The 19,840-nt window shown below is 41.0% G+C and overlaps 1 protein-coding gene across 1 annotated transcript in view; it reads right to left on the minus strand.

Moving 5' to 3' along the window:
• Positions 1-1,474: 1,474 nt before the first annotated feature.
• Positions 1,475-19,840, minus strand: part of LOC139708447 (inactive tyrosine-protein kinase 7-like) — a 102,850-nt gene continuing 84,484 nt past the window's right edge. The window contains exons 5-13 of the mRNA XM_071620401.1: positions 17,916-18,043; positions 11,229-11,522; positions 10,525-10,658; positions 9,009-9,144; positions 8,431-8,700; positions 7,343-7,609; positions 6,174-6,521; positions 5,031-5,263; positions 1,475-2,977 (exon numbers count right to left, since the gene is read on the minus strand). Of these exons, the coding sequence (XP_071476502.1) occupies positions 2,402-2,977; positions 5,031-5,263; positions 6,174-6,521; positions 7,343-7,609; positions 8,431-8,700; positions 9,009-9,144; positions 10,525-10,658; positions 11,229-11,522; positions 17,916-18,043 (2,386 nt within the window). The 3' untranslated portion in view covers positions 1,475-2,401. The remainder of the gene's footprint in view (positions 2,978-5,030; positions 5,264-6,173; positions 6,522-7,342; positions 7,610-8,430; positions 8,701-9,008; positions 9,145-10,524; positions 10,659-11,228; positions 11,523-17,915; positions 18,044-19,840) is intronic.

Below are 19,840 nucleotides of genomic sequence, written 5' to 3' on the forward strand. Positions count from 1 at the left end.
GTATACCCTGTGCCATATGGTTTTCCTGAACGAGGATTGCCAATTTATGGAAGCATTAATAAAACAGATGGATCAGTGCACTTCTTAATGGAACATGTACACACAATAATACTTGCTTTTGTAAGACAATTGGACAGCAATTATGATTTCTTTGTTTTGTCCTGTTTTGGTCAAAATTATGAGCACATTGAAATTGGAAAATACTGGTTGGAAGTCAAGAGATAACAGACAAGACTTGAAATTTACAAGACCATCTCTGTCAGGGGCGTGTGGGCACTAATTCAATGGTTGTGGCAAAAGAAAATGTTTAATAAAAAACAGGTTGGCGACTTATAAGAGCTGCGACTCGTAAGTAGCACCCCAGTAGTCAAGTCCCATGTGGATCGTTGGTCAGGGGAAACGAATGACTGATACCAAACTGAGCAGCTTGTCAATGACAATGAGCACTCTAGACTAAAAGGACAAAAATATGGGACAGATTAACTTCAAATGAACCAACATCTACAATATCTGCAAAGCTATGATCTCACAGTGAAAAATTTCCCACGATAGTTGCTATGAATGAAATGAAAGCCAGAGCACCCTGTATGGATTAGGCTACCCAATAGGAGTTTTCTTTTGTTTTCTCTTTTTTTTCTTTACATCAAGACTCTTTTAGCCTCACAGTTTTGTACATACACTTAAAGTTACAGTATTGCATCTATGTACAAGTCACCATCTAAGACGTTAAACGTCCGTTTCCTCCGTGAAACAGCAACACTTCTTGCCATCTTATGAGCTACAGCTAGTCCAATGTTTTTGTGGCAAACACTATGAATGACATGCTACACATGAAAACATTATCAATTTTGTACACGAGTTTCAGACTCTTGCTACATCAGGTATAGTACGCTGTATTTGAACCCTCTCAAATCTATCCACAGGTAATCCTACAGAGTCAGTCGCATTAAATTTTCCTTCCAGTGTCTTACATGTTGTTACAACTATGAACGATGATTAATGTACAATGCCCTGTGATATCAACAAATGCTCGATACTACTCACACAAGTACTATGCGTATGTTGTCCTAAGGTACTGAAACACTGGAGACATAGTACTGCACCTTAGGGGAAGAGACTTCAAAGGCTTTGCAAGGTATAGTTACGTTGAAGAAGAGTTATACATATTCTCCTCTGTTTCAGAGCTCACAACACGTATCACGTACACATCTGATCTCAGCGACGATCAAATTTGGCAATTCCAGGGATGGGACATCAAAGAGAGAATGAATGTCTCAAGATACGTCTTTCACATCAAACATATAATCTGTACATTGGTCAAATATGTTAATGCATGTACAACATACTGGAAATACTAATTCACTATCAGCATCCTCCCTTGTACTTTTGTGCACATACAATTGTGTATGAACAAAAAATGTGCAACATCAGGTACACGGAAAATGCATACATTGTTAATCTTCTCTGAAGGATCCCACATCATGGCTTTCCTACATGTAATTCACAGATGTAATCTTGACTGCTAGAAAGAAAAAGATGGTCAAGATTTAGACCACTATCCTTTGCAACATATCTCTGAGTTTCTCAATACACATATGATGCATGGTGCATTATTTCTCTTATTCCCCTCTCTGGCATCTTTCCTTCACTTGCACAAGTTTGGCAATGCCCATTGCTTCACTTATACTGAGATTCATGATAGAACTATGAGGCCCCTCAATGAGCAGTCTCGCCTTACGTTACTTTTACAGTACTTATCAACTTCAAAATAAGCGATTAAAATCCACTTAAGTTGCTGCGTTTCCCAAATGTCATCAACATACACAAGACATAATTCACATTAGCACAATAAATAGTATTTAGCCAGAAAATTGCAAGAACAAAAAAAGAAAAGAAAAGAAAACAACTCTAAATTTCTACTTAATAGTCTTACACACAAGTCATTTTTAAAAAATCTCAGTGGATGGATTATACAAGATGGCCTTTCTTGCAGGTTTGTCCACCCCCTGAGAGAAGGGCACAGCGACTGCAAGGGGAATTCACTGATGTCACTTGGCTCAAACAGGTCAACAATATGTTGCTAGCAACGTGTTTCCTGGAAGAACTCTTGACGGAATATCCCATCTTTAAAGCTTTACATTAGACTTGCGCATTTCTCACAGAACATCTGTTTACGTAACAAGCAGCCTGCTAAAACCTTTGATTCTCTCCCGATAGACGGTGTCTATCGCTCTAGCGGATCTACCTCACAGAGTGCATGATGCATAGATCGGTATTCCATACCACACTCGCAGAATGCAACAAAGCTTTAGCCGGTTCACCCTATGCACATCCGGGACCATCCGCAGCGCCAACTGTGCGTGCAAGCCTGCCGCAGGGAGCGGGCACCAAGCGGCGGCGTCTAGACCTGACTGTCTGTGGACATGCGACCCAACTGGTGGACAATGTCCCCAAAAGAGTGTCGGTCCTTTGGACTGTCCGCCCAGCAGCGGTGCATCATGATCTCCACCTCCTCCGGCGTATCGGGCGGTGTCTCCAGCATGAGTTCGCCGTCGATCATGGCGCGCATGACGGCGTCGTTGTCCAACTGGGAGTAGGGCAGGGATCCCTGGCTGAACACCTCCCAGACGAATATCCCGTAGGCCCAGATGTCGCTCTTTGTCGACAGCTCGTCCTCAAAGATGGCCTCTGCCGGCATCCAGCGTACTGGGATCAGCTTCTGGTGGTACTCGTGGTACTCTGCTCGGTACAGGTCCTGGCTGACTGACATGGTGCATATTTTCACCTCCATGGACGGCGAGAGTAGACAGTTGCGGGCAGCCAGGTCTCCGTGGATGAAGCGGTTGTTGGACAGGTGTTCCATGCCAAGTGCCACCTGGTTGACAACATCAATCTTCTGGCAGAGAGTTAGGGGTGGAGGCACATTCTTGGTACCGTTCTCACCCCTTGTAGCTTGAAGAAATTGCTTGAGATCGCCCTACGGAAGAAAATTTATTGAAATGCCACAAATTTAATACGTTCACTGTTTTATCTTGTACCATGTAGATTGCAAGCAGAAATGTACTTTTAGGAAACACAGATTAGCAATCAATTTTAGACATAAACCATGGAACCATTTTCCATGAAGAAAACAATTACCTAGCTGTGATTTTTTTGCAGTTCATTTTGACATTTTTTTTTCATCACATGTTCCAAGACTACGACTGAATGAGAGTTTCCTTCAACTTAATCTGTTAAACTGTTCAATCTGTAACTTCTTTTGAGGCTCACTCAAATCAGTCCAATGATTTCTTTCATTGAAGATTTTACTGTTAAAGATGGCACACAAGGAAGTTTGGGGGTTCGACTATTCTTTTTTTTTTCATTTCCCATTCCATCTCTTTAAGTAGAGACTGAACAGACTTTGCTTAAGATTCATCTGATGACAGACACATCCAAACTGTACGAGAAGACTAGAGGTAGGGATAGGAACAAGTAAAACTAGAAATATCACTTAAGGTGATTAATACCCCCGCCCCGTGACGACAGTCTTACCCAAGGAATGATCTTTCCTTGATCTTCTGCCATTTAAATGCCGTTACCATGGCAACGCAGCTTCCGACACGTCCGAAAAATATGTCTTGCACATCTTCCCACCAAGACTATTGTGTGTGCCACATTTCATAAGCTTTTGTCAAAAACTGAGGAAGTAGTTCAATCCACAAGATCTTTCCTTGATCTTCCACCATTAATATGCCGTTACCATGGCAACGCAGCTTCCGACATGTCCAAAAAATATGTCTTGCACATCTTCCCACCAAGACCAATGTGTGTGCCACATTTCATGAGCTTCAGTCGAATACAGAGGAAGTAGTTCAATCCGCAAGATCTTTCCTTGATCTTCTGCCATTTATATGCCGTTACCATGGCAACGCAGCTTCCGACACGTCCGAAAAATATGTCTTCCAAATCTTCCCACCAAGATCAAGGTGTGTGCCACATTTCATAAGCTTTGGTCAAAAAACTGAGGAAGTAGTTAAATCCGCAAGATCTTTCCTTGATCTTCTGCCATTAATATGCCGTTACCATGGCAACGTACTTTCGGGTACTGTCGAAAAATGCGTCTTGCACATCTACAACCAAAGGCACACATCTGTACCAAGTTTCATGGAAATTGGGCAAAAACTGAGGAAGTAGTTTGCAACACAAAATTTTCCATCATTTTGGCTCATAATATGTGAGCTGTTACCATGGCAACATACTTTTTGTCACTGTCAAGAAATGTGTCATGCTGACCTATATCCTAAGACAAACATTCAATATGGATTCCATGAGAATTGGAAGAACACTGATGAAGCAGTTTTGCCATGAAGCATTTTGCCCTATATTTTACCAATAACATGCCGTTACCATGGCAACGCACTTTTTGCCACTGCGGAAATATGTGTCTTGCACATTAACATATTCAGACGAACATCTGTACCTAATTTCATAAAAATTGATCAAAAACTGTGGGAGGAGTTCGCGAAGCAAGATTTGTACCCATTTTTGCCCATAATATGCCGTTACCATGGCAACGTACTTTTGGGTACTGTCAAAAAATACGTCTTGCACATCTACAACCCAAGGCACACATCTGTGCCAAGTTTTATGGGAATCGGTTGAAAACTGAGGAAGTAGTTCGCGACGCAAGATTTGCAACGGACCGACCGCCCGACCGCCCGACCGACCGCCCAACCGACCGCCCGACCGACCGACCGCCCGACCGACCGCCCGACCGTCCGCTGATTCCTATATACCCCCTTCAAACTTCGTTTGGCGGGGGTATAAAAACTCTAGGATATAGTCGATCCAAGTTCACATACTTGTCAAACGAGCTGAGAAACTGTGGTATCCGAAATTTTGTGTTGTGTTTGTGAGTGTCTGTTTGTGTTTGTGTTTGTGTTTGTGAGTGCATTTGTATTTGTTTTTGTTTTATGTGCTATGTCTATTTGGAGAAGACACTGGGGTTGAATGATTGAACACAGGGTAATGTGGGAAAAGGAACTCACCCAGTCCAGGTACTCTGTGATCATGAGTTGAGGCTCGGCGTCGCGGCACACACCCAGCAGCTTGACGATGTTCTCATGATTAACCTTACACAGCATCTCAATCTCCCTCCTAAAGTCCAGCTGGAGGGACTCCTCCTTGGTCTGCAGGGCCTTGACCATCACCGTGGTCGCCTCCTCCCCGTCCTTGATGCCCGCCGCCCTCGCCAGCGACACCTCGCCGTACGCACCGTGACCTGGGAAAGAAAACGTGGCCGATTGAGAAAATGCCTTCCTGCACAGCTAAAACACATGGCTTGTGACACTGCTGTTGAAATGTTCAGTTCAGTTCAGCATTATTTCTGCATTCCATTGTCCATACAGTAACACATTTAATTGTCAGTGTAATTATATGCATCAGTACACATTAAATGTAGTACAATCATATGAAACATATATGAAGTACAGATTTAAAGCAATGTCATTTTGAAGGTGCACTAACAATGAAAACACTTTGAATAAAGTTTTGTTGTGTGTGTTTTAGCACATTACTCTAATGCTCTTAAACAATTTGATTTAAAAGAATCACATGTAACTCCGTTTGGAGTTAATCAGTATCAAGCAGTTGCAGAATGCTGATTAATTTCTTTGCTGCCATCAATCACAAGTGTGTGAAATATACTGATCATGCCGTGATAATTGGAGGAATGGACCCTGTTATAAATGCGTAAGCCTGAAAAACTGACAGCAAAATGACATGTGATTAGTTGATAAGTTATCAATCACTCTCCTCTTTGGGCAATAATGATTGACAGGTGATGAAGGAAGAAGTAATAGAGAACAAAATGTCACAATGACCTGTGAAGTAAAGGAGACAGCTGATACAACATAGCTAGTACAGTTATATAATTACATAGTTATAACAAAACTGTGTTACAAGGTCTCAAAATTATTATCTATATATCTTTGTATATTTAATCTATCTGGCGAAAACAACATTTTGATAAAACGAAAGAAACCTGCTGATCTCGAGGACTTCGTTATAACGGGAATTGCCTGTATCACACATAAACTGGAACATGTCAGCCACCAATAACTGCCTAACTGATTGACTTACTGTTTCTTGTTCTACTGAGACGACAGAGCACTCTGGTTACAAATAGTTACCTATAACGGTGATGGTCTGCATGTCGTGTCTTGGGAACTGCAGCTTGTCGTAGCTCCCTCGTTGATGGTTCTTGCTGGGCGTCGGGCTCAGTGCGATGTCGCCGTCGGCCACCTTTCCGTTCTCCTCCTCGTGGTACTCATTCAGCATGCGGTTGTTGGCGGTCACCACTGCACCGTTGGGCTGCTCCATGCTCTTCATCTTGCGACGGTACCGGCGGCGGCGCTGCCGGCACCACAGCATGAGACCGACCACCAGCAGGATGTAGGCCGCGGCACAGCCGACTGCGATGGCGATGGTGCGGGTCATGACCTGGGTTGGAACCGGCTGGCTGTCGGGAGGTGTCTCCTCTGCAGAAATTAGGGAGAGAAAAAAAGAAATTGATGATTATCAACCTGCTCTACTATTCATGCATTCCTCCCTGTACATTGCTTTGTCACATCTAAACACCACACCTTAATTTAACAAATTGCTTAATGTTTGTACAATACAATCTTCCTCAGGACAGTTGGCAGCAGACTAAAGATATTATATCATTGATCAATTTGTGGTAATGTAATACTGCAACACTTATAAATGCACAGCAATGTACCCTTTCAGAAATAATGTAAAGATTGGAGAGAAAATGGCAAGTCTTGTAACAAAAAACACAACAAAACACAGCAACATAATCTGGACTACAATGGTCACTATGCCTTCATATCCACAAACTTACATTTCTGTGGTACTGTATATGCGGTATATTTCGTGAGTTTTTGATTTTCGCAAATTTCACAAGTTGGGTGGTATTCATGAAATTAACAACATGCAAAAATATTAACTCTGATCCCAACACGAATGCAACATGCACGCATACATTTTTTCCGCTCATCACTGTACATCTCGATTGCGAATTTAACCACTCGCAAAAGTGTCAGGAAGTCCCCGGTTCGTGAAAATTTATACTCCCTAAATATATGGCACATACAGTATTCTTTCACTGCCAATCATCATCTTCACTTTAAATCAACTTATATGACGTAAGATTATCAGACATAATCATTCTGGAAGAAGACTCAAATCAAAAGTACAACACAGATAACAGTGTGAATTGGGCTGAAGAGACTTAATGTCTGCATCTAAACTGTCAGGTGACAGCCCATGCTTGGTGTCATATGACTCTCTCACTTACTGTAGACGGTGAGTGTGATCTCGGTGATGTTGAACCCAGCTTGGCTCCCGGCGATACACTGGTAATTGCCAGCATCAGTGGCATGGAGTTCCGGTATATGGAGAGTTCCGTTGGGGAACTGGACAAAGTGATCCGGATATTTGCTCAGAGGTTTGCTGATCCACGTGAGGGTGGGGAGGGGCTCACCATAGGCCGAGCAGTCAATCTGCACAGAGTAGCCCTCAAAGCCAGAGGTGTTTTGGGGCACAATGCGGAATTTGGGTTTCACTGAAATACAAGACAAACATGGAATTGAAGTATTATATAACAGAAATTGATAGGTAGAAAAGCGGGAAAATAATGTCAGAAACATAAAGACCATTCAATTGTCCTCTTATGGTGACAAAGATTGTATTTTGTTAATGTGTTTAAATGCCCTGACACATGCAGCTAAAAAGCAAACACATTATTTCTCAAGACATTCATCAAAGAAATACAGACTTGTGATGACCAGGGTGATATTCTTGAGACTGAGATTGTGCTGATGATCCATTCGCTTTGCGGCGACAACAGGTCATGCTTACACCACAATAAATGACCAATACCTTCATCAGTTATCAGTTTCATCATACAGCTTCACCATAATAATCGTATCTAATCAATTCTGCTGTTTTTCCTCTTCTATTACCAAAATTCAATTCTACAATCTTCATTTTCTTTTTTCTCATGATCAGCATCACCATCACTGTCATCATAATCACGGATCATCATCATCATCCTCATTGCCATCTACATGATGATGATGATGATGATGATGATGATGATCATTATCATCATCATCACCATCGTCATCATCATCATCTTCATCATCACTACCACTATCATCACCATCATCATCATGACCATCATCAGCATCATTATCATCACCACTACCACCATCACCATCACCAACATCATGACCATCACCAACATCACTATCATCACCACCACACCATCATCAGCATCACCATCATCACCATCATCATCATCATCATATCATCCTGGTTTTCACTAATACAACCAACAGCTTGTTGACAAACCCTCCAAAGCGCAGTGAGTTATCAACTTACCCACAACCTCGATCTTGACACTGGCATTGATGCGCTCCAGACCAGTAGACGCGATGCAGATGTATGTGCCCTCATCACTCTTCATGGCTGGTTCAAAGACCAGTGTCCCAGGGGTGGAAGCAGTGACGTGCTCCGGCCAGGTGCCTAACTGGCCCCTCTTGTACCACGTGATGTGAGGGTCCGTTGCTGCAGTGGCATGGCACACAAGGTTGCCTGTCTCACCCCGCTCCAGGGTCTTGTCCACAGGGCGAGGGTTGAATTTCAGGATAGCTGCATTTTAGGACAAAGCAACTGGTGCTGTTAGTTAACTCTGGTAAAACTTCCTATGACTGTTCATTTCACTACTATTGCTACCTACTACTACTGCTACTTCTGCTACAAATACTACTACTACTACTACTACTACTACTACTGCTACTACGCATATATCTCCTTGTAAAATGTACTACTAGTACTACATGATACAAATAGGCCTTCTCTGACTTGTGCTGCATATGAAGCATTAATGTCTATGGTCACAACCAAGGAACATAAAGACAAGTGGAAGTGGAAATAGAAAACATGCCAAGATGACCCACCTTTCACATAGACCGTTGCTGAGGCGGAGTCCCAGCCGGCAATGGTGGTGGCGTTGCAGGTGTAGGTTCCATTCTGGTGGTTCATGGCGCTGTGGAATACCAGGGTGCCATTTTTCGTCACCTCAATACCCATTTTCTGGAGCCAGAGGAGAGAGACAGAACAGGTGACCGGTGTACAAGGAGGCAACTCTTGAGTGTACCTCAACATGATATGGTATTTGTGGAGGGAGTCTGCCCTACTCACTACATCATGGCGATAAAGTAACAAACACCCTGAACAAATCTGGAAAAAAAAAATCCCTTCAAAGCCTCATATACTAAACAATTCAATAAGTTGATCTGCTAGCTTGAAAATAGCCAAATTGGGGAAAAACAGGACATTAAGCTCCATCAAATATACAATGCCTTCAAAGATATTTTTTTATTAATTTATTATTTTTTTTAGAAAACCTCCCAAAAACAATCTCAACTTGAACTTTCTTTTACTTAGTAACTTGGACATCCCTGATTCTGCTATGAACAAACTTGAAACAACAGTCATCAATATACTGACTTATTGTATTAACTTAGTGCAATCACTTCTGGTTCTAGAGAAAATCTTTAAAGATTCCTAAATGGGAGATGAGCTGGGCCCCCCTGGGGGACCCCCAGATGGGGCATGGTGCCCATTTGATGGAATTGAGATTCTGTCCCCCTAGGAATGCTACCTGCTAAGTTTGGTGAAAATTCATCATGGGGTTCTTAAGAAAAAGATGAAAATTTACAATTTGGCCCCAAACTAGGGCCCCCCCCCCTCCCCCGGGGCCCTCTAGGTGGGGCATGGTGCCCATATGATGGGAATGAGATTCTATCCTCCTAGGGATGCTACCTGCCAAGTTTGGTGAATATTCATCACGGCATTTTCAAGAAAAAGGTGAAAATGTACAATTTGGGCCCCATTAGGACCCCTCCCCACCCCCTTCCCTGGGTCCCAAGGGGGGCACCCAGGTGATTCTGCCATGAACAAACTTGAAACTACAATCATCAATGTACCAACTCAAAGTATTAACTCAGCTCTCTCACTTCTGGTTCTAGAGAGGAAGATTTTTAAAGATTCCTTAATTTGGGGGGGGGGGGTTTGGGCCCCTCTGGGGGCCCCCCAGGTGGTGCATGGTGCCCATTTGAACAAATTGAGATCCTATCCCCCTAGGGATGCTACCTGCCAAGTTTGGTAAAAATCGGTCATGGGGTTCTCAAGAAGAAGATGAAAATGTAAAAAGTTTACGGACGACGGACGACGGACGAAGAGCGATCGCAATAGCTCACTTGAGCCTTTGGCTCAGGTGAGCTAAAAAGGATATGATATAAAAAGACTTGATTCTGTACCACTATCTTTCATGCTTCGCTTCATTGCTTTTTATCAAGGTGTTGTGAGGTCTATGATAAAACCCTTTCAATATTGACCTGCATCCTTTTCCATGTGCAACCAATCAATGGTCAGTCGCACCATTCAGATTCTATCGCTCTTCCTACTTACAGACTCGACAGGCCTGCCATCAAACGTCCACCTAATGACGGGCGTGGGGGTTGCCGTGGCCGCACAGTGCAGAGCGGTCTCTTCATACTCCCTCACGTGGACATCTCGAGGTCTGGTGGTGATCGTGGGGGCAACTGAAGACAGACAGGGGAAGGAAAAATTTGTTGAGTCTATGTATATGTAAAATCCAATATTTGGATAAAGTTTGGACAGGAACAGAAGTGTCTTGTAAACAGACACACATGTAAGAGAGACATAAATACTGATAGAAAATAAATAATAGATAAACAGAAGATAAGATAGATAAATAGACACATAAAGAGACACATAAAGAGATACATATACAAAGAGATACACACATAGACACGAATAAACAAAGATTAACTCATGACAAAGTTTGGACTATCATGTATTTGCGGTCTTCTTTTGCAGAGCAATCAAAATTTTGCTTATCTTAGTAAATAAGTATGCAAACAAATCCTTTTTCAAACTGGACAACAGAATAAATTCCAAGATTCAAGATGCCTTCTTTGATGCATTATTTACAGTCTGAGCTATGATGGATTAATGGCTAAAAGACAAGTCAGAATCAACCAATTTTCAGTATGTCCGCACAACAAATTGACAGCATCATATTATAATTCTCAATTTTGATCAATTCAATGTACCACAGCAATGGAACTTGAACAGAGCACTTGACTTACTGGCTACAAGCAGCTGCAGGACCTGTGTCTCCTGTCCAGCGATGTTGGACGCTCGGCAGGTGAAGTTTCCCTCGTCCTGCTTCCTGACCGGGTTGATGACCAGCTTGCTGCCGTCCTCCCCGCTGTAGATGCGCTTGGTGTTGTTCCGCGACACCTCCCTACCGTTTGGCTTCAGCCACTGGAGGGAGGGGGTCGGGATGCCCCCCGTCTCGCCCTCCTCGTATGAGCAGTTGATGGACTTGACGGTGTTCTCCACCACTGTGATGGTCTCAAATGGTGGCAAGGGGTGCACAGCTGAACACAGGGGATTACAAAACATGAGAACACATCATCAATTCACAGGTGATTGAAGAAAACAGCATCATAACTGTTAAGGATGCTTCAGTAATGGTGGTGATTATCAGAAAGTGTGAACACATTCATTCATGGGTGACTGCAGGAGACAGCAACACAACTGTTCTGGATATTTCAGTAATGGTAGTGGATATTTAAAAGTGTGAACACATCATCAATTCTCATGTGATTGCAGGAGACAACATCACAATTGTTCTGACTGTTTTAGGAATGATGGTGGATATCAGAAAGGGTGAACACATCATCAATTCACAGATAATTGCAGGAGACAACATCATCATTATTCAAATGCTCTTAAGTAATGATGGTGGATACCAGAAAGGATAAACACATCATCAATTCACAGATAATTGCAGGGGACAGTATCATGACTACTCAAGATGCTTCAGTAATGGCTGTGGATATCAACTACTGATCTAGCGAAGTCTCCGAAGTTTGTCTGTATCTGTACCCACTGCCCGTCCACTCTAAAGTCTGGTTCATACAATCAGCCAATGATTTATGGCCATCATGAGCACTGATATGATCTGTTTCAGTGATTTGTTTGCACGAGATGAGGTGATAATGTTTATTGCACGTTGCCATTTGTCAGCATCCCCCTTATTTATTGCCCTCATCAATGGGATGCAGATAAACTTTGGGACAAGAGAAGCACACACTCTCAGATATCTTTGAATACTGACAAATATAAATATTGAGCGGTGCGTCAGTTGTTCGAGTAACTTCTGAAACTGGCAGCAAATTTAATTTGACTAAAGTACATTGTTAATAAATCATCTGTAAGTTCTGGTTTTTGTTTTGTTTTGTTTTGTTTCTGTTTAAGAACTGTTGACTGAGACATATATGTTTGTTTGTTTGTTTGTTTTTTGTAACTAATGTGCACAGTGAGAGGCAAATTACATGGTAATTTGCTGCAGTTTGAGATTTCAATATTCATTGATTTTCTTTGGTTCTAGCAAACCAGGTAACAGTAACTGAATGGTAAAACCTGGCTTAATATAAACTGCCAAACCCTTTTCATTCAACTTAGCAAAGTGCTCTGGCTATCTGGGGCACCTAAAGAATACTATATAATTGGTAGGGCAGATCTAAACGGAGGGGGTAGTGGTGACCGGGTTTCTGCATGCTTTTGTGAGTTACTCAGATGTAAATATGTATTTGTACGAGTGTGAAAGCATGTGAAAGCATTTGTGTGTATTCTTTTGTGCAATAAAGAAACCGCTGAGTAAGTTTTCCTCATAAAATCTGCAAAATACCCTCATGCACGAAGCTAAAGCAGTTTTTTCTTAACAAAAACAGAACGACAACAGTACATACACACAAAAAAGTGTCTTTCAACTGAACTCAAAATGCACAGAAAACTGTGAACTTATCGCGACAGTTGTGTAAGTACAGATATTTCTGTACTCATATCTACATGTGATGTTCTACCTAGATACAATAAAATTCAATTTCTGTTTAACATCGAATTTTTGAACTCAAGTGCGTCAGTTATGTAATTTCCCATTTCCTTCTCCTCTCTCCGCCCCAAGAAAAACAAACTCATCTCCCTATTGGCATGATTTCGTTCCAAATTGTATATATTCATAGGAAAAAAAGAATGAAGTAAAAACAAATCTTTACGATGGGGGATTAGAAAGGGAAACAAGATTTTTCTCCTCCCAAGGATTTTAAAAACACTGTGAGCATGAAACAGAGCGTGGAAATGAAGTTCAATTTTCCAGCACCCATAATTCCCCCACCAAAATGAAATGCCTGCCAAGCTTCCAGGCACAAATAGACGAGGTTCTTTCTGTACGGACGGGAATGAACATTATTACATCTGACTACAATATTCAAAGTCAATACTCAGCTCTTCTTGCAGCTCATGATATCATGGTTATGTCTTTGTAAGATTGCATGCTCTATGCTAAAGTAAATGTCTGTTGACATAAGTCCGTACCATACATCTACAAAGACCGCAACGATTTGCAAGGAATGACGTCGATTTGAAATGAGGTTGCATCGTGCTATATACCGGTAACCCCATCATAAAAGATGGCATGTTATTAAAGTCTATGATTGAACAAGTAGGGAATGCAACATGGGGGGAATACTGCAACGTCCTGTTGGTAAAATGTCCTAGTATTTTTTTTTTTATATTCTGACTACAGCACAGCCCAATATCCTCTGAGAAGGGATAAAGATTCTGACATTACTATCAAACAAGAAATCAGTGGATTTCTTATGAGTCACAATGCTCAGATTAGACTGGAGCAAATGGCACTGTGCTATGAATTGAAGAATGACATCATCCATGTAAACCTGGTTGTAAGACAAAAATATAGAGTGATATCTGGGTATTAAAAAAAGAAAAATGATGTTGAAATATGTCATGGACAGTGTTCAATCTTTTTGCTCTTTATTTTTCTGTAGGCTTTTTGAATTTCTTTTATTTATGATTTGACCTATATTATTATCACTCCCTTTTAATTTTGTATCCCCATCATACTGTAAGATTTCCAGTTAAGATTTACTTTTATGTCATTTATCTATTAATCTATGTCTCTCTTATTTTGATTATATTGTTATGTGCAGTTGAGTACATTCTTATAAAAACTGTGCAATACAAATCTACAATTATCATAATTACTATCATTTTTTTTAAACCCGTTGAGGATGGGCTTGCCCGAGTATACTCAGGACTCGGCCTCAACAGGTTAATACCACATCACTTGTCAGAACAGAATAGGACAACTTAATCACAGTCATTTGATAAATGTTTTCATTGAGTGCGTAGTAAGAGAGAAGACATCCTGTATCACATATACACAAAGTAATATTCATAAACAACAATCTTATAAAGAAGCCATAATCTTGAGGTGTAAAATGCTGATGTGGGACAAAAAGAGCCTGTTGCACCAGTCCAATAAATCCACACCTGTGTGGCTACCTTTAGATGTTGACAACTGTCATGGTCAACTGCTGTGGTCTCCTGGAGTATATTAGATTTAATTTCAGTATTGCTCCGTCCACCCTATGGCAGTATATTCAAAGCAATGTAATTTGCAAATTCAATCATTATGGGTTAAATTCAGTGAGTCCGTCCTAAAATGAAATTACTGCATCCATTCATATGTATCTCGGAGTTTCAAAAGGAAGCATTTCTGACTATGAATAATTCTAGCCTCACTATAAACATCATTCCTTCATATACATGAATACATGAGGGTGCTCAACACAAACTGCTCCGGTGGTCATGATGAGTAGCTAACATGAATCCTAGCAACACTAATGTGTTATTTTGCTAACCCTTTCAAAATGCTGTATTTTGTGCACAGACAAACACAAAGACTTGCTCATACTGTTTTTCGCGGCATCCTGGTCTTTTTCTTGTCATTCTATGTGGAAAGAAATGCCAGGAGGTCATTCACTGCTGGGCCTTTTGTTTGGTTTTGTTTTGAATTTTATACGGCTGTTGTGTGCATACCAACAGGTGCATCATGCATTCCAACAGGCTGGTAAAAACAACCACAACTAAGGATCACTATACCAGCCGCTTGGACCAGTAGATTTGATAGCTTCTGGTCCAAACGTGCATGCATTTCATGAACTGGAGCCAAAGGGAACAAGGAAAAGTAGAAATTACGCGGTGCGTAATATATGTCCCCGCCGGAAGTAGCATTTTGTAGCAAAATGTGCAATATAGGTAAAAAATCAAGGTCAAAGGTCAAAGAAGTCAAAGGTCAAAATTCTGTGTAAAAGTTTTGAAGCCCTCACCTAGTGCCATCACATAAAGCAAACGGAATCGAAATCGGGTTAGAAATGGCGAAGGAGTAGCATTTTATAGCCAATGTACAATACAGGTCAAAAATCAAGGTCAAAGGTCAAAGAAGTCAAAGGTCAAAATTCTGTGTAAAGTTTTGAAGCCCTCACCTAGTGCCATCACATAAAGCAAACGGAATCGAAATCGGGTTACAAATGGCGAAGGAGCAGCATTTTGTAGCCAATGTACAATACAGGTCAAAAATCAAGGTCAAAGGTCAAAGAAGGCAAAGGTCAAAATTCTGTGTAGAAGTTTTGAAGCCCTCACCTAGTGCCGTCACATAAAGCAAACGGAATCGAAATCGGGTTAGAAATGGCGAAGGAGTAGCATTTTGTAGCAAAATGTACAATACAGGTCAAAAATCAAGGTCAAAGGTCAAAGAAGGCAAAGGTCAAAATTCTGTGTAGAAGTTTTGAAGCCCTCACCTAGTGCCATCACATAAAGCAAACGGAATCGAAATCGGGTTAGAAATGGCGAAGGAGTAGCATTTTGTAGCAAAATGTACAATATAGGTCAAAAATCAAGGTCAAAGGTCAAAGAAGGCAAAGGTCAAAATTCTGTGTAGAAGTTTTGAAGCCCTCACCTAGTGCCATCACATAAAGCAAACGGAATCGAAATCGGGTTAGAAATGGCGAAGGAGTAGCATTTTGTAGCAAAATGTACAATATAGGTCAAAAATCAAGGTCAAAGGTCAAAGAAGGCAAAGGTCAAAATTCTGTGTAGAAGTTTTGAAGCCCTCACCTAGTGCCATCATATAAAGCAAACGGAATCGAAATCGGGTTAGAAATGGCGAAGGAGTAGCATTTTGTAGCAAAATGTACAATATAGGTCAAAGGTCAAGGTCAAAGGTCACGACTGAAATTCTGTGTAGAAGTTTCAAAGCTCCCATGTAGTGCTATCATATAAAGCAAACAGAATCAAAATTGGCTCATAAATGACAGAGAAGTAGCAAATTGAAGATTTTGATCACACACGGACGCACACACGGACACACGGACGGACGGACGGACGGACGGACACACGGACGGACACACGGACACACACACGTACGGAGCCCGTTTCATAGTCCCCTGCTCGAACTCGTTCGGCGGGGACAAAAATCAAAACTTACACACACAGATACACACTCAAAGACCAAGTTTTAGTCTGTTGCTGTTGTTGTCGTTATTGTTGCTTTACAGGCGCGTCATTCAAGGTTGAATATTTAGGCCTATGTCTGTAGCATCTCGTTTCGATAAAGTTGACACAGGGGTTACTGTCTCCCTCCACGCTCAAAGTTCAAGATGTGGTTTCTCAAAGAGTTGAAAGTTCAACTTTTTCTCCCTCTTACAGAGAAAGTCTGAGAAAAACTTAAAGAAACCTTAGGCATTGAGGAGAATGTTGTCACTACCAAGCAGCTGTTGCCAGTTTGACTCTGGTGCTGCGGCTATCCCATGAGGCTTTGCAAGAAGAGGTCAAGTTATTGACCCCTTTACTGACAGAAATGTTTCAGAATTTTCGTCCTGTTTGAACATACCACTGGATAAAATATCTCACCAGAAGACAACCCAGACCTTCTTCTGTCGAGGGCTAGAGCTGAGGGCATGGGGTCCCCACTCTCTGATAAAATGTCTGGGAGTTATGAAGTACAGAGGGGATCAGTTGCCTTGTCTGGCTTGAATTACTTCCGTCAATAGGACAGGATATAGCACTAATATCACTTAATTTACAGAATTTCCTGGTGGTCTCCAGAGATGCACTTTTTGAGCATACATCATTTCATCTGAACCATCAAAGACACCCCACATATTCCCAACACCTGACGTTCAAAGGAAAACATCAAAGAGTATGTACCCAAGGGAGACATTTCTAGAGAGTGGGTGCAGCAGAGCAAAAGTCTTGGTTCATTAAGAATCCGCAAGAACCGAGACAAACAATCAAAAGCAAAGAGTTAAGGAGATATGAATGTTAATAAAGTCATCTACCACTATGATCATTTTCATCTCTGATAATCCTCTTGCTCCATGTCTGGAATGTTGTTAACCCACTGAAGACTAGTCCCAGGTATACTCAGGCAGGTGTTTATAGGAAATGCATAAAAATCAGCTTGTCCTCAACGGGTTAATCTTCAAAAGTCTCAACGCAATAAAATCAACACATTTCCTTTGTGTGTACCCTATGAACAGGCCTATGATGACATGTTTTTACATATTCTTCACAAGCAGGGATTTCTTCTGTTCACATGACTTCCAGAAATATCACACCCTGCTCTACTTTTGTGCACAATACATATGAAGAGTCCTACATGTGAGGTACATATGGGGGTGTCTATCACCGATACATCGATTTCAGGATCTCTTTCTGCTCTGTACAAGATTCATGCAAGTTCCTGTGTTCACAGTAACACAGTACCATGAGTGTTGCCAAATGGCAAGAACTGGCCAGAGCCTTTTTACGACAGTGTCCGAAGGCGCAATGTGTGGTCTGCACACCAGCTTTACTCTCCCTACAGATGTGATTAGCCAACTGTAGGTGTTAGTCCCACTTACTTGCGATGGTGAGAGTGGCGGAGGCGTGCGGTCTACCGTGGTCACTGATGCAGATGCACTGATAGCTGGCCTCGTCCGAGTCCTGGACATTGTCCATTCGGAGGGTTCCATTTGGGAAAATGTATGTCCTGCATGTTTTCATGGATAGATGAGAAGTAAATGTTAAAAAAGAAAAATAAATAAGGAGGTTGTTACAGATAAAAAATATACCATAACTTTCTACATTAATGTAGCGATGTAAAGACATAAAAAATCTTCAACATTGTACTACAAAAGGTATAATGTAAAGACATAAAAACATCTCCAACATTGTGCGACAAAAGGTATAATGTAAAGACATAAAAACATCTTCAACATTGTGCTACAAAAGGTATAATGCACAGAGGCCCCTGGTACTCTGAGGCAGCTTGGGTGAACATTTCCCATCTCTTTGAGTACTGATTCACTAAAACTGAGAAACCACTCAGCGGCATTACATCAGGTAACTCAATTTATGCAGAATGTAGCTTAGAGTTACACAGATTGTGTTATGATACAACACCAGTGAACAGTACAATGGCAGTGGTCCTAAAAGGCAACTGAACACAGATTCTCACATCCATAGACATGCCAGAATATGAAAAGTCTCTTTCACAAGACACAGTGGAACCTCGGTACATTAAGGTCAAATATAGCAAGATACTTGGAATAACAAAGTAATTTGCAGGCCCCATTCCTTTTGTATTCTTTTGTTTTTATCACTGATATAACAAGATGCCTGATATAACAGGGTAATTTTGAAGGTGCCATACCTTTATATTCTTTTGTTTTTATTCGTGATATAACAAGATAACAAATATAATGAGGAAATTTCAATGGTCCAAAGTAGTTTGTTATAATGATGTTCTCGTGTAAATGCAACATGTTTTTCTGCTCTATGAAACAGTATTTCTCTTCTATCTTAGATTTGGATATCCTTTCAGAATATGTCCTTCCAAAATGAATACTAGACATTCTCAATTTATGATCTACAAAACAATATTTCACTGAGGCGAGCATTCCTGCTGCTACACATTCCTCTTTCAAGACGAGAAAATCAAACACTCTTCCTGCAAAAGGCTTATGAAGTGACTGGCTGACATCGAATATTCTCACAGTATCACTACACCATCATCGATCCCAAGAGTGGTGTACCCTCAGCCTGACTTAGTTCCAGCTGTTTGATAGCCCCCAAAATATTGATTCGAATTTCTCTCATCGCTATACATGATGTGAGAGATGAATAGAGAGTTCGATAGATAGATAGATAGATAGATAGATAGAGAGATAGATAGACAGAGAGAGAGATAGAGAAATAGAAAGTAGATAGATAGATAAGACAGATAGATAGATAGATACAGAAGATAGATAGACGGATAGATAGATAGATACAGTAGATAGATAGATAGACAGATAGATAGATAGATAGATAGACAGAGAGATAGATAGACAGAGAGATAGATAGAGAGATAGATACAGTAGATAGAGAGAGAGAGAGAGAGATAGATGGAGAGAGAAAGATAGATGGATAGAGAGATAGATAGAAAGAGAGAGAGATAGATAGATAGATAGATAGATAGATAGAGAAACAGAAAGTAGATAGATAGATAGATAGATAGATAGACGGATGGATATATAGATACAGTAGATAGATAAACAGATAGCTAGATAGATAGATAAATAGATAGATAGATACAGTAGATAGATATATAGACAGATAGATAGACAGAGAGATAGATACAATAGATAGATAGATAGATAGATAGAGAGATAGATAGATGGATAGAGAGATAGATAGATAGATAGCTAGATAAAGTAGATAGAGAGATAGGTAGATAGATAGATAGATTGAGGGAGAACGAAAGAGTGAGAGGAAGAGAGAAGGATGGAGTAAAGCTTGCAGGATA

Source organism: Diadema antillarum, unplaced genomic scaffold (genome assembly GCF_040938485.1).
Source record: "Diadema antillarum isolate AM-2024a unplaced genomic scaffold, OU_Dant_1.0 scf00000036, whole genome shotgun sequence".
Lineage (NCBI taxonomy): Eukaryota > Metazoa > Echinodermata > Echinoidea > Diadematoida > Diadematidae > Diadema > Diadema antillarum.